Source organism: Leptonychotes weddellii, chromosome 11 (assembly GCF_054177405.1).
Source record: "Leptonychotes weddellii isolate Sample4059 chromosome 11, ASM5417740v2, whole genome shotgun sequence".
In the NCBI taxonomy this organism is placed as follows: domain Eukaryota; kingdom Metazoa; phylum Chordata; class Mammalia; order Carnivora; family Phocidae; genus Leptonychotes; species Leptonychotes weddellii.
The window spans coordinates 44,011,820-44,025,049 of NC_138379.1; the positions used below are offsets into that span (position 1 = coordinate 44,011,820).

General features: G+C 40.5%; 2 protein-coding genes across 2 annotated transcripts in view; one reads left to right on the forward strand and one right to left on the reverse strand.

The window, feature by feature from the left end:
* NLRP14 (NLR family pyrin domain containing 14) overlaps positions 1-13,230 on the reverse strand; it is a gene marked incomplete at its 5' end in the record, with an annotated part of 32,430 nt that overhangs the window by 3,846 nt on the left and 15,354 nt on the right. The window contains 5 exon segments of the mRNA XM_031041781.2: positions 5,525-5,689; positions 8,211-8,357; positions 8,359-8,376; positions 10,581-10,751; positions 11,146-11,316. Of these exon segments, the coding sequence (XP_030897641.2) occupies positions 5,525-5,689; positions 8,211-8,357; positions 8,359-8,376; positions 10,581-10,751; positions 11,146-11,316 (672 nt within the window).
* On the forward strand, positions 5,620-10,207 carry LOC102741612 (large ribosomal subunit protein eL39-like). Its single transcript, XM_081798673.1, has 2 exons — positions 5,620-5,709; positions 9,783-10,207. Exon 2 carries the CDS (start codon positions 9,835-9,837, stop codon positions 9,988-9,990), a length of 156 nt encoding a protein of 51 aa, XP_081654799.1. The 5' UTR covers positions 5,620-5,709; positions 9,783-9,834; the 3' UTR covers positions 9,991-10,207.

Genomic DNA, 13,230 nt, shown 5'->3' on the forward strand with positions numbered 1-13,230 from the left:
CAACAACTCTTCATTTTAAGTGCATTATGGTACATGTATAAAAACGGACTACATACTGGGTCATCAAGCAAATAACAGATTTCAAAGAACTGTAATCATGTACAGTATGTTCTCAGACCACAGTGCTAGAGATTAAATATAAAAAGATGACAAGAAACCCCTCTTATGTCTGCAAATTGAGGAATACACTTTAAAATAACCAATGGATTGAAGAAAAAAAATAATAAGGGGAGTTAAATATTTTAGCCTCAAAAATAAATGCTACATATAGTATCAATTATAGCATGGAGTTAATGCAATAATTTGAAGGAAAAGTCACACCCTTAAGTGTTGGAAAAGGAGGAAATATTTATGAGCTAAGCATCCAGCTCAAGAACTTAAGAACAGTAAAACAAGGACGCCTGGGTGGCTCGGTCAGTTAATCCTCTGCCTTTGGCTCGGGTCATGACCCCGGGGTCCTGGGATCAAGTCCCGCATCAGGCCCCTCGCTCAGCGGGGAGTCTGCTTCTCCCTCTGCCTGCCGCTCCCCCTGCTTGTGCTCTCTTTCTGTCAAATAAATTAAATCTTTAAAAAAAAAAATACCCATTTCCAAATAGTATTGCAATATAGCAAGTACTTAGAAATAAAGTTAAACAGCAAAATAGAGGGCCACTACAGGAAAAATTCCTAAGCTTTATTGATAGAGCTAAGTAAACAAGGATCTATCATAATTGATAGATTCAATGCAATTCCAATCAAAGTGTCAGCATATGGGTAGGTACGAGTACATGGGGAGGTTCATGTGCAGTCTGTGTAACTTAGTAAGCCGATATTTAAAATTTTGTTTGGAAATGCAAAGGGAGAACCCAGCAACAGACCCATGCACCAATGAAGACTTGATTTATAACAAAGGTGGCCCTGCCAAACAGTGAGGAAAGAAAAAGAGTCAATAAATTTTGCCAGAAAAGATGAGTATCCACATAGGAAAAATATTAAATTGGACTGACCTCCAACCATATTTTAAAGTCTCAAATGCTTCATAAGTTGCCTTTTACATTTAGAAAATAGTAGAATGTCTTTGTAATCCCAGTGTCAGGAAAAATGTCCTGAACAATTACAAAAAGCGCTAACAATAAAAGAATAATCTGACGTTACAATTAAGTTCTTCAGTTCCATAAAAGGCACCATAAAGAGTGGAAAGAAAAGCCCAAGTTATTGTCACATATATAAGTGACAAGGGTTTATAACCAGAATATATTGGAGGAAAAAAAAAAAACCCTACAAATCAGTAAGGGTAAAAATGGATCACTGAATGGAAAAATGAATAAGTAAAAAAGGAACTTGACAAAAGAGGAAATCCAAATGGCTATTAAGCATCTGAAAAGGTGTTGAACCTCTTTAACCAGACACATATAAATTAAAACCACAATGAGATGCCAAAACACACCTGATTCACTAAAACTTTAAAAATAAAGTCAGACAAAATGGCAAGAATAGAGAACAGGAACTATAATACATTACCAGGGGCAGAATAAATTTGTACCATCTTTTTGACAATATCTGATCAATTTAAAGACCTTTTCCCCATGATGTAACAAATCCACCCCTATTTACCCTAGATAAATATATACGTATGTGCCTCAGAATTCATTACTGAAATATTCATCAGCAGCACTGGTCATAAAATAAATGAAAACAACACTAAAGTCCACCTATAATAGAATGGTTACATAGTTTGTGGTATGGAATTCACTGGAATACTTAACTGCGATAAAAATTAACTACAACTACATGAAACAACTGGATGACAAACTCATAACAATGAGCAAAAAAAAATCATAACACAAAAGAATATAGAGTAGGATTCCCTGTATATAAAATGCAAAACCTGGCAAAATTCAACAATATACTGCTTAGGACTATATACACTCACAGTCACTGTACTGATAAATAATGGCCACAAAAATCAGGATAATGGTTACTTCTTAGGGAGGAGGGAAGAAGCAATTTATAAGGGAGGAGTAAGGGAATTTAGTTTCCTGGGCAAATTCAATTTACTGACCTGGATGAGGTTATGCACATTTTTTTAAAAGTTTTATTTGCTTGTTTGTATGTATTTTATATTTCATAGTGAAAATGTTTAAAATATGAACTTGGCAGATCTTTATTTTTTTTCTGTATATAAACATTCTTTCTTTAAGTTCTTATTTAAATTTCAGTTAACATACAGCATAATATTTGTTTCAGGTGTAGAATTTAGTGATTCATCACCTACATACAACACCTAGTGCTCATCACAACAAGTGCCCTCCTAATATCCGTCACCCATCTGGCCCATCCCCCACCCACTTCCCTCCATCAACCCTCGGTTTGTTCTCTATCATTAAGAGTTGTTTTACATTTGCCCCTCTCTCTCTTTTTTAATCTCACAATCCAGCAATTGCACTACTAGGTATTTACTCAAAGGACAGCAAAACACTGATTCAAAGGGATACATGCACCCCGGGGTTTATGGCAGCATTATCAACAATAGTGAAATTATGGAAAGAGCCCAAGTGTCCATCGACTGATGAATAGATAATGAAGATGTGGTGTGTATATGTGTGTGTCTCACACACACACACCAGAATATTGTTCAGCCATCAAAATGAAGTCTTGCCATTTGCAACAATGAATGGAGCTAGAGAGTATTATGCTAAGGGAAATAAATCAAAGACAGATGAATACTGTAGGATTTCACTCGTGGAATTTCAGAAACAAACAGATGAACATAGGCAGATCTTTAGGGGTGATTGGAGAAAAAGCCAAGTTAAAGGCAATGGGATGGGACACGCTCATTTCACGACTGTGGGAGGGGCAGTGACACCAATACCTGGGGAAGGAACAGCTCAGAACCTGGAAGGTGCAGGGAGTAGGAAGGACAATTAATGACTCCTCTTCCTTCCCTAGACCCAACACTGCTGCCTGGCAAAATTAGTGGTCTGCTTCAGTACAGCTGCAGCTGGCAATCTGACCTGCTGCCGAGTTTGTCCACATGCCGTGAAAATGCAAAATCTCAAGTGGGCGTGGCAGGTCCTAACTATTCTGCTGTGCCTGATGTCATCAGTGGCAGCCCCCAAACCTGGACCCCTGTCACATGTGTACAAACACAGCCGGTACAACCTCGTCTCAGTCTGACTGATACCAACGCATAAGCTTCTCCTGACGCCAGTACAGCTCTGAGTTATGCCACGTATGGCTAACAAGGCAGCTGTAACTATTTAGCGACACTGCCTACCCACCTGACATGACCAAACTACTGTAATGGTGACCCAAGTCAGTAGAACAACACATCCCACATTGGAGTGAGCTGTCTGTTTTATGTGGAGGTATGGACCCCTGAATTCTCTTTATTGGGGATGGGACTGGTTTGGCCCAATTTTTTGCTCCCCCCCCTTTTTTTTTTCTAAAGATTTTATTTATTTATTTGACAGAGAGAGACACAGCGAGAGCAGGAACACAAGCAAGGGGAGAGGGAGAGGGAGAAGCCGGCTTCCCGCGGAGCAGGGAGCCCGAAGTGGGGCTTGATCTCAGGACCCTGGGATCATGACCTGAGCCGAAGGCAGATGCTTAACAACTGAGCCACCCAGGCGCCCCTTTTGCTCCCTTTATTACCATACCATTATTACGATACCAAGATCAGCAGGTCAACCCAAACCCCCTTTCATGAGTTGTAATCGATAACAAAACCTATTTGTCCTCTCTGGGTCTCACTCAGTTGTCTGAATCTAGGATGCTGAGGGCACAGCTGAAATCAACACTGCAATTTGACCTCATCCTGTGCTTGGAGTCCTAATGATGGTGGCCCTAATTAAACTGTGTAGGAGACAAATTGAACAGATTTGGCCCCGGCTTCTGTTGGTCAGATTAATGAGAGTGGCCAGTGGAATGGCATATCCATGTGAAAATTAACCAAGACTGTACTGTGCAGAGAAAAGGGATGAATATTATGAGGAGTATTTTGCTCTCCTACATATTTCATTGACAAAAATGCAAGACCCTGACAACTCTTCACTTGGGCCATTTCCTAAGGTGTGTGTGCAGTAAGCAGCCTCGAGGGATGAGGTAATGTCTCCCTCCAGGACAAAGAGCAGGCTTGCTTAGTGCCTGCTATAAAATGGTGGGTCTCTCAAGCTCCATGTTTCTCTCCTAGGATGTAACCCACTACCATGTGCAGGTGTCCATCCGAGCTGTCCACATCCACCCTGTGGGACTTGGGGGACAAAGGAAATGGACACAGAAACAGTAGTGCTTATGCTGCAATGCTAGGAGTAATAAAGTCCTCGGTCTCTGATGGGATTCTCTGTTTCCTGCCAGTATCCAGGAAATATTGATAGGCTAACTTACTAGGTTATAATGCAGGATAAAATTAAATTCCAGACCCAATAGTTACAGTATCATCATTGTGATAAAAATATATAAACAGTCAATGGATACATAGGTAAAGCAGCACTTTCTTGTAAGAGTCAGGGAGACATCTAATATTTGGGTTTCCCACATATGGAGCAAAATTCTTGACCCAGAAGTCAGTAATTCATGCTATATAAGTAAAAATGTACTAGCCAATATCCGTTCAAGATTTAAAAAAAAAAAAACCTAAACAATATATGATTGAACATAAAAAGTACTCAAAACATAGGATAAGGTTTTATTAGACCACAGGCTCCTTAAGAGCATAAATAGCAGGGCGCCTATATGACTCAATGGGTTAACTATCCAACTCTTGGTTTCAGCTCAGGTCATGATCTCAGGGTCATGAGCTCAAGCCCTGCATCAGGCTCAACGCATGGAGTCGGCTTGGGATTCTCTCCCTCTTCTCTCTCTCTCTCTCTCGCTCACGCTCTCTCTCTCTCGCTCTGCCTCTTCCCCACCCCCTGCTCATTCTCTCCCTCTAAGATAAATAAAATCTTAAAAAATAAAAAAAGGATAGATAGCATTTTTCCAGATAAGATTTTGCCAGTCGTTTTGTTTTGTTTTTGCGAAAGAGCGCATGTGCGAGAGATCTAGCACAAGCTGGGGTGGGGGAGGAGGGGCAGAGGGAGAGAGTGAGAGAGAGAATCTTAAGCAGGCTCCACACCCAGTGTGGAGCCTTACTTGGAGCTCAATCTCATGACCCTGATATCATGACCTGAGCTGAAATCAAGAGCCTGGCACTTAACCAACGGAGCCACCTAGGTGCCCCAAGATCTTCACTTTAATTAGAAAAATTCAAAGACAGATAGAATATCTGAAGAATGATAGAACATGGAAGACCTTAAAGCAAGTACCATTTACTTAATACCTACTCTGTCCAAGGCACTAAGGAGGACACAAAGAAATGTGAAATACGGCTTCAATACTAACATCACATAATACACATTGATCCATATATTTGAAATTCAGATTCTGATTTCTGAGACTAACTTACTTTCTATCCCATTTATCATACTCTCTCATGTACTAAATTTCTTCTAGCCACACTAGCCACCAAATAGGTATCATTTTCCTGATGGAAAACTGAACTCACCCAAGCCTCTGAATATTGCAGTTTGGATGTCTCAAAGCCTCATACAGAATTTTTCCTCCATCATCCTGCAGGTATCCAAGGTCCAGGCTCTGCAGGTGTGAGTTGTTCAGAATAGCAGAAGCCAGATCCAGACAACACGTACTAGTAAGAACGCAGCCCATCAGTCTGCAAGAAATACAAAAGAGGTGAGACCTTCAGTTGTGAAGCTTCATTAATTTATTCCTAGGAGAGAAGCTGAGGTATCTGAGCCTTTTTCCTGACCCTTTTCTCTCCACAGTCCAGGACGCACAGAGGAATGTCTAATATTACCAGCAGAAACAAATGGGATTTCTTAATGAGCAGGAAAAAAAAAAAACAACAACAACAGTGGGTAAAGCTGCTTTCTCCCACAAATAGGTTTTGTCCACCAAGCTTCCCAAATCAAGGGTATAAACACTTTTTTCTGGGAGAAAAAAACTCCCAGAAAACTAAAAAAAATTCTCCCTCAAAACTAAAAAAAAAAAAAAAAAAAGGATAGAAGTTTACCCAAGGAACCCACAGATCTCTGTGCTTTCCGTTTCTAATATATTTTTGAAATTAAAAAAAACTTTCCAGGAATCTATCCTAAAGTGCTGTTTTCCAAGAAGCAGCAGACTACATATATGAAGATATTTCCTTCAATCCTCTGTAGGGCATTCAAGAGCATTCACAATCTGCCCTCAAGTGTTCGCTTTCCATATTTCATCCCCATCCTATTCATCAAGCATACCCCTCTATTTTTTTTTTTCCAAATCTACCACATCTATCTTCATGTCCCTTCTCTCTTCCTACCTTCTGCCAGTGATCTCTGCACCCAACAAAATCCTCTTCATCTTTCAAGGCTAAGGTAACTCAGTCCCCTCTGTCCCACTCCTTGCTCCTTGGGACTTTTATCTTATAATAATACATGCACTATGTTTTAATTGGCTTTGCATTTATTTCCCTGCCATCAGCATTTGATGAGTTACTGAAGGGCAAGTGCATCACCTTAGTAATAATCTTTAATGCCCTCAGAATGTAGCTTATATTTGTTGTAAATTTTAGTTGAGAGAATTGGCACGGCCTGCATACAGGCTATGAAAGTAGCTAACAGCACAGATTTGTCTATGTGTTTACAGCAATAGTAAGGAGAGAAAGTGAACTAAGCAAACATCTTGTGTGTATAGGTCACTTAGAAATTGTGGTTAAAATAAAGGTATTGGATTTAACGATAATTTCCATGAAGTAAAATTTTGTCTTCCAGTTGAATAATAATCAAGGAAACTTCAGAGAATCACATTGTATATGTTTTCCTAAAGAAAGTACAGGTACTTATTGGACTCAAGGGTTCAATCACCTTGGTGTTCACCAATGTAACAATCAACTATTAGGGGCGCCTGGGTGGCTCAGTCATGATCCCGGGGTCCTGGGATTGAGCCCCGCATCGGGCTCCCTGCTCAGCGGGAGGCCTGCTTCTCCCTCACCCCTGCTTGTGTTCCCCCTCTCACTGTGTCTGTCTCTGTCAAATAAATAAAAAAACTTGAAAAAAAAAAAACTATTAAACTCTTGTGGAAATTTGGTTATCCTGAGTCAGTCCAGTCAAGGCAAACACCTCTGGATATACTAACCATCTAGAGTTTATAGTTCTAAAAAAAAAAAAAAAAAAAAAAAAAAAGCAGTGCTGGAGGTTAGACCCTTAGTGACTCACCCAGGTGACTAGTCCCATGGGAGGCCCTGGTGGGAAAGTGAGCTGAGATCACTAAGTGACAACTCTATGTTGCTTCACTCTAGCCACAGTATTCACATAATGAAATATTAAATACTCAATATAGTGCATCCATTTTTCAATAGGATATTGAATATACAATAAGATATTGAATATATACTGAATATATTCGATATCCAATAAGAGAACTGTATGTAAGTATGTAAATGATTCTAAAATACTATCCTATGTAAAGGAACCCCAAAGTCCTATCTATACAGTAATCACAATTACATATACACGTACCATACATGTGTGTATACCCACCCACAAAATAAGAGAGAACATAATAAGAATAAAAGCAGTTGTTTAATGATGACTGACTTGTTGGTATTTTTAAAAAATTCTCTTCCTAGTGGGTGCCTGGGTGGCTTAGTCCATTAAACATTCAACTCTTGATTTCTGCTCAGGTCACAATCTCAGGGTCATGAGATAGAGCCCCACGTATGGCTTCTTGCAGGGCATGGAGTCTGCTTGAGATTCTCAGCCTCTGTCCCGGCCACCCCACTCGTGCATGCATACTCCAGAAGAAAAAAAATTCCCTTCCTAGTTTCTTTAGAAGCTGACCTAGTTATAAACCTGAACTGAAGAAAGAACAACTAATAGAGCACAATTTCTGCCTCATGGATGTAAGGCAGCAGAGGAGTGTGTCCCTCATTGGGGGTACAACCAAAAAAATACATAAAATGGCTGCTGTTCAGTCTGTTGTCTCTGGTTCTCCTTCCCTGAGGGAGATTGAATTACTGTAGTAACTGTTTAAGAAAAATCTGATGAACGTACTTCCCCAGCTTGTCTCAGGCAAGGGGAGAGAGAGGGAATTAGCTGTTTATTCTTTTTTCTGACACTTAGCTCATCCCTTCTTTGCTCATCTCCCCTGCCCTCACAGTAGTGAAAGCACCCAAAGGAAAGTAACAGAAAACCTACTCCAGGTCCTGAAGGTGACAGCTTGGATGCGGAAAGGCATCACACAGAAGCTTTACTCCATCATCTTGCAGCCAGTTTGACCCCAGATCCAGATGTGTCAGGCTCTTGTTGCGCAGGAGAGCAGATGAGAGATGTTCACTGCTAAGCGAAGTGGCAACGCCTCAGCCTATAGGAAGGACAGTGTGAGCAAAGATGGAATCACTGCTTTACTGCCCAGAGGTTTTTATCTTTGAGATTTCATGCTCTTGTCCCTTACATGTGTTTGCCAACACTCATCTCATCGAATACCCTCTTCCCTTATTACCTCTTTGCCAGTCTCACTTGGGATACTTAGGTTTGCACCAAATTGCACATACTGGATCCATGTTCTTCAGAATGTTTGTTACTATAAATGAAATGTTAACCTCTTTACACTGTGCATAAATACAGTGCCCTATTGCAGAAGTAGCTACATAGACCAGAAGAGCAGGCATATGGAACGGAATGAGAGTAATCACAATAAAGTACTTTTTGTACATACAATCAGTAGGGAAAAGATCTATTATACCATAAATAATTTGGGAAGGCAGACCTGACATATGGGGGAGGTTTAAGCCTTATAACAAATTAGGGATAATTTAACATTTCAAAAATTAAACCATAAAGTGTATGACAGTTTTTTTTTTAAAGAAAGATATTTTCAATTACGACAAAACTTTGAGAAGTTATGAGGAGGAAGATAATTTGACTTCACAAAAATTTTAAACTTCTGTACTCTAAAAATGATCATAAGAAAGTTAGGAATACAGCAATATGCTAGGTAAATTTTTTGCAATATATAAAAAATAATGGTTATAATGTATATTTACTATTAATAACCATAGTATATAACATACATAACAGAAAACATCCAGAGGAAAATTGAGCCTATGAAGAGGCAATTCCTAGAATACTAAAGGCCAAAAACATTAGAAAAGATGCTCAAAATCAAATTATTTTTAGTTATTTTCAATTATCTAAATAATACTGATTAAAAAAAATAGTAGATACCCAGTGAAGATGTTAAAATACAGGCCACTAGACTGCCGAGGAAATATGAACAATCTGGAGAAAATTTAACCACATCTGATAAAAATTTTGGTATCAATTCCATGTCTAAAATTGTCTAAGAGCAATGAAGAAAATAATCACACTGATCCAGCCATACCATGGGATGCTACAGTTCTGTTTAATGGTGTTCATATGTATTTACCTGTTCTAAGCCCAGAATATGGAGCTGGACAGGCAGACTTTAGTCCTGAATCCATTATCTTCTTATGAGCATTAGGCAAGCAACATAATCTTTCTAAGCCTCACATTTCCTACCTGTCCAATGATGCACTTAGAACTCAGGTGGCCAATTTGACACCAACAGGTACTTTTGTACAGATTAAACCAATTTAGCATAGGGCCCAGCACAGAGTAAGGACAGAATAAATGGCAGTTATTAATACCATCATCCTTGTCATTTTCATTATCATTATGGATAACAGAAGGGAAAAAGCAAGGGACAGAATATGTGTGTAACATTCTCCCTTTTAAAATATATTTCAGCTTTTTTCTCCTTTTCGCTGTCATCCTGGTGTGTGGTTGACCGTTCCTCGCCATGTCTTCTCACAAGACTTTCAGAATCAAGAGATTCCTGGCCAAGAAACAAAAGCAGAATCGTCCCATTCCCCAGTGGATTCAGATGAAAACCGGTAATAAAATTAGGTACAACTCCAAGAGGCGTCACTGGAGAAGAACCAAGCTGGGCCTATAAGGCATCGCACTTCATGAGATGGCACACGTGTTTAAGCTTCATGAAGATCACATGTTCCTATCTTTTTTTTTCCCACGTGTTCCTATTCTATCACTCTATAAACATCCCTCCTACCTGGCCAATACACATGTTTTATCAGGGAAATGATTTTTCTCTGTTACTATGCCTCTACCCCAGTAAGTTGGTTCAGTAATAAATGTGAGACCTTTCAGTTGAACTGCTGTTGTGTTCTGATTTGTAAAGTACTGAAATCCCCCTCCTGTCAGATCTCAGATAGCACTGTCCCATAGAACTTTCTGCAGTGATAGAAATGTCCCTCCACAACCAAGTATTTAAAGTGTGGCAAGGGGGTGCCTGGGTGGCTCAGTGAGTTAAGTGCCTGCCTTTCACTCAGGTCATGATCTCCCGGTCCTGGGATGGAGCCCTGAATCAGGCTCCCCGGATCAGTGGGGAGTCTGCTTGTCCCTCTCCTTCTGCCCCTCCCCCTGCTCGTGCTCGCTGTCTCTCAAATAAATAAAATCTTAAAAAAAAATAAGATATATTTAAAAATGTAATATACATCAGAAGGATGAAAACTAGTAGACTCTTACATGAGGCTCTGGAGATTGCACTGTGGATTTTTCAAAGTATCACTCACAAGCTTTACTCCATCATCTCCCAGGATGTTGTCTGCCAAGCACAAATGTGTCAACCTTTTGTTGCTGATGAGGGCCAAAGAAAGAGCCTCACAACCAGCTACTGTGAGGCCACAGCTTTCTAGGCTGAAGGAGAAACAGACGGGAAGGGATCAGTCAAATCCCAAAGTTCCTGTTTCTCTTCTCCTTTGCAGGGACACTAGCTGGTACTTAACAGCCCCTACACCTCTACCATAGAATCAACCTTTTCAAACCTACTGAAATTACAAATGCCACTGCAACTATGTACAGGGGAGGGGAGAAGGAGGAAAATAGTAAAAATAAGCAGTCATGAAGAAAAGCAGCATTTAAAAGTCAAATAAAAGAGGAAGCAAAGGCGGCCTTCATGTAGAGTTCATCCAGGCTTCACAAATGAGCCAAGTGGTGTCAAGGCCCAAGCAGTTTTGCCCTTTCAGCTCTTCACTAAGCCACACAAGACTGCACAGAAGGACCCCAGGGAAAACAGATCAGCAAGACTAACGATAGTCTCTCTAGGTGACACTTGGGATGTCCTAAGGCCTCACACAACAGCTTGATCCCATAATCCAATAGGTGATTGGTCGACAAATTCAGAAATCTCAGGCTCTGGCTTCTGACGAGAGCCTTAGAGATATTTAGACAGCAAACTGTAGTTAGGTCACAGGATTCCAAGCTGGAAAACAGCACAGAAGAAGAGATGACCCTCCTCAGAGAAGAGCTATGAGCACCATTCACCCAGCCAAATGGTGTTGCCTCCCAGGCATTGTGACCCATTCTGAAGACCAGCTTCCGTACTTGGAGTGAGTTCTTTAATTAGCACAAGGCTCTGATAGAGCATCAGGAAGGGAGGGGTAGGAGGCCTGTCTCTTCCATCCCCACCTCCCCAATTCCCTATGAAAATACATATGAACACACCAAAAGTATTTTTTAAAGATTTATTATTTGAGAGAGAGCAAGAGTGTGCACATGGGACAGGGGGAGAGAGAAAATCCTTAAGCAGACTCCCCACTGAGGGGCTTGATCCCATGACCCTGAGATCATGACGTGAGCTGAAATCAAGAGTCAGACGCTTAACTGACAGAGCCACCCAGGGGCCCCCCTAAAAAATATTTTTAAATGATACTCTTATTTTAAGCTAGGAGGACTTTCCTCCAACTACCACATGGAAGGTGCACTGAAGGATGCTGTGTCCTTACACTCTGACTTCTGAAACAAATGGGCAGGAAGTCAGGAGCAAAAGCTGTGATTCCCACAGTAAGAGCTCACCTATTCATGGGAGTCAGGAGTCAATTCATGTTTTCTGAGGAACCCAGTCCTTAAGAGTAAAAACAAGAGGAGGATCAGAAATAATATACTTTCTAAAAATAAAGAAGGGAAGCAGAAGAAGGAAGAAGTGCATGTAGGGCCCACACTCTTAGAGACTCCTATTTAGAGATAGCTTGGGCTGGGAGAAGGCTGGGCTTGATACCAGCTCCTAATAAGAGGAGTTCCAGGAACTTGGAATTGCTCTAGTTACTTCTTTGAATCAAGCACTTATCAACTCAGTCTCTCAGGAATTGGTTCTCTTCATCAAAATAAGGGTGTATATAGGTAGGAAAGAGAAGCTCCCTCCTCAGTCCAGAATTAGACCTCAATGGATGACTTAGGACACAGCCTAAGGCTGAAAACCTCAACTTGCCCTGAAAAGGTGTTACAGACTGAATTGTGTTCCCCAAAATTCGTATATTGAAGCCTGAACTCCCAATGTGACTGTATTTGGAGACAAGGCCTTTAAGGAGATAATTAAGGTTAAATGAGGTCATAAGAGGGGACTCCTGATCCAGCAGGACCGGTGTCCATATAAGGAGAGAGGCACCAGGAATGTGCACACACAAAAAAGCACGTGAAGACACCGTGAGAAGGGGCTACCTACAAGCTTAAGAGAGAAGCCTCACCAGAAATGCACCCCACCGGCACCCTGATCTTGAACTTCCAGGCTCCAAAACTGTGAGAAATAGATTTCTGTTTAAGCCACCCAGTCGGTGGTATTTGGTTATAGCAGCCCAAATAGAGTGATACAAAGGGATATTATATCAGCAGCCAAGAAGGCAGTTAGAGAAACAAAGGAAACATTGGATTTGGACAGAGCTCTTCTAGAAGGAAAAAGATTCCAATATTATGGGGCCTGTGGATAAAATATTAAAGCTTAACTAAGGGACAGAAAATAAGTACATTTATGAAAAAGAGAAAATGGGGAAACAGAGGAAAATGTTTAGAACAGCTTGCTTTACATTTTAAACATACATAAAAAGATGCAAATTCTCTGAAAGAAGAGCACATCCTAAGTGGAGATCTGACCGAGAAAGGGAGCAGGTTTAAGATAAAAACAGTGCAACAGATTTAAAAAAACAAGAGAAAACTGAAATCTGTATTTCAAGCAATAAAGAACAAAAATCAATGACAATTTTTGGGGTAAATACCCAGTAGTGCAATTGCTGGATCATATGGTAGCTCTATTTTCAACTTTTTGAGGAACCTCCATACAGTTTTCCAGAGTGGCTGCACCAGCTTGCATTCCCACCAACAGTGGAGGAGGGTTCCCCTTTCT

Bases quoted from the DNA above. Each gene is read 5' to 3' on its own strand.
- LOC102741612 (XM_081798673.1), top strand. From the start codon at position 9,835: ATGTCTTCTCACAAGACTTTCAGAATCAAGAGATTCCTGGCCAAGAAA.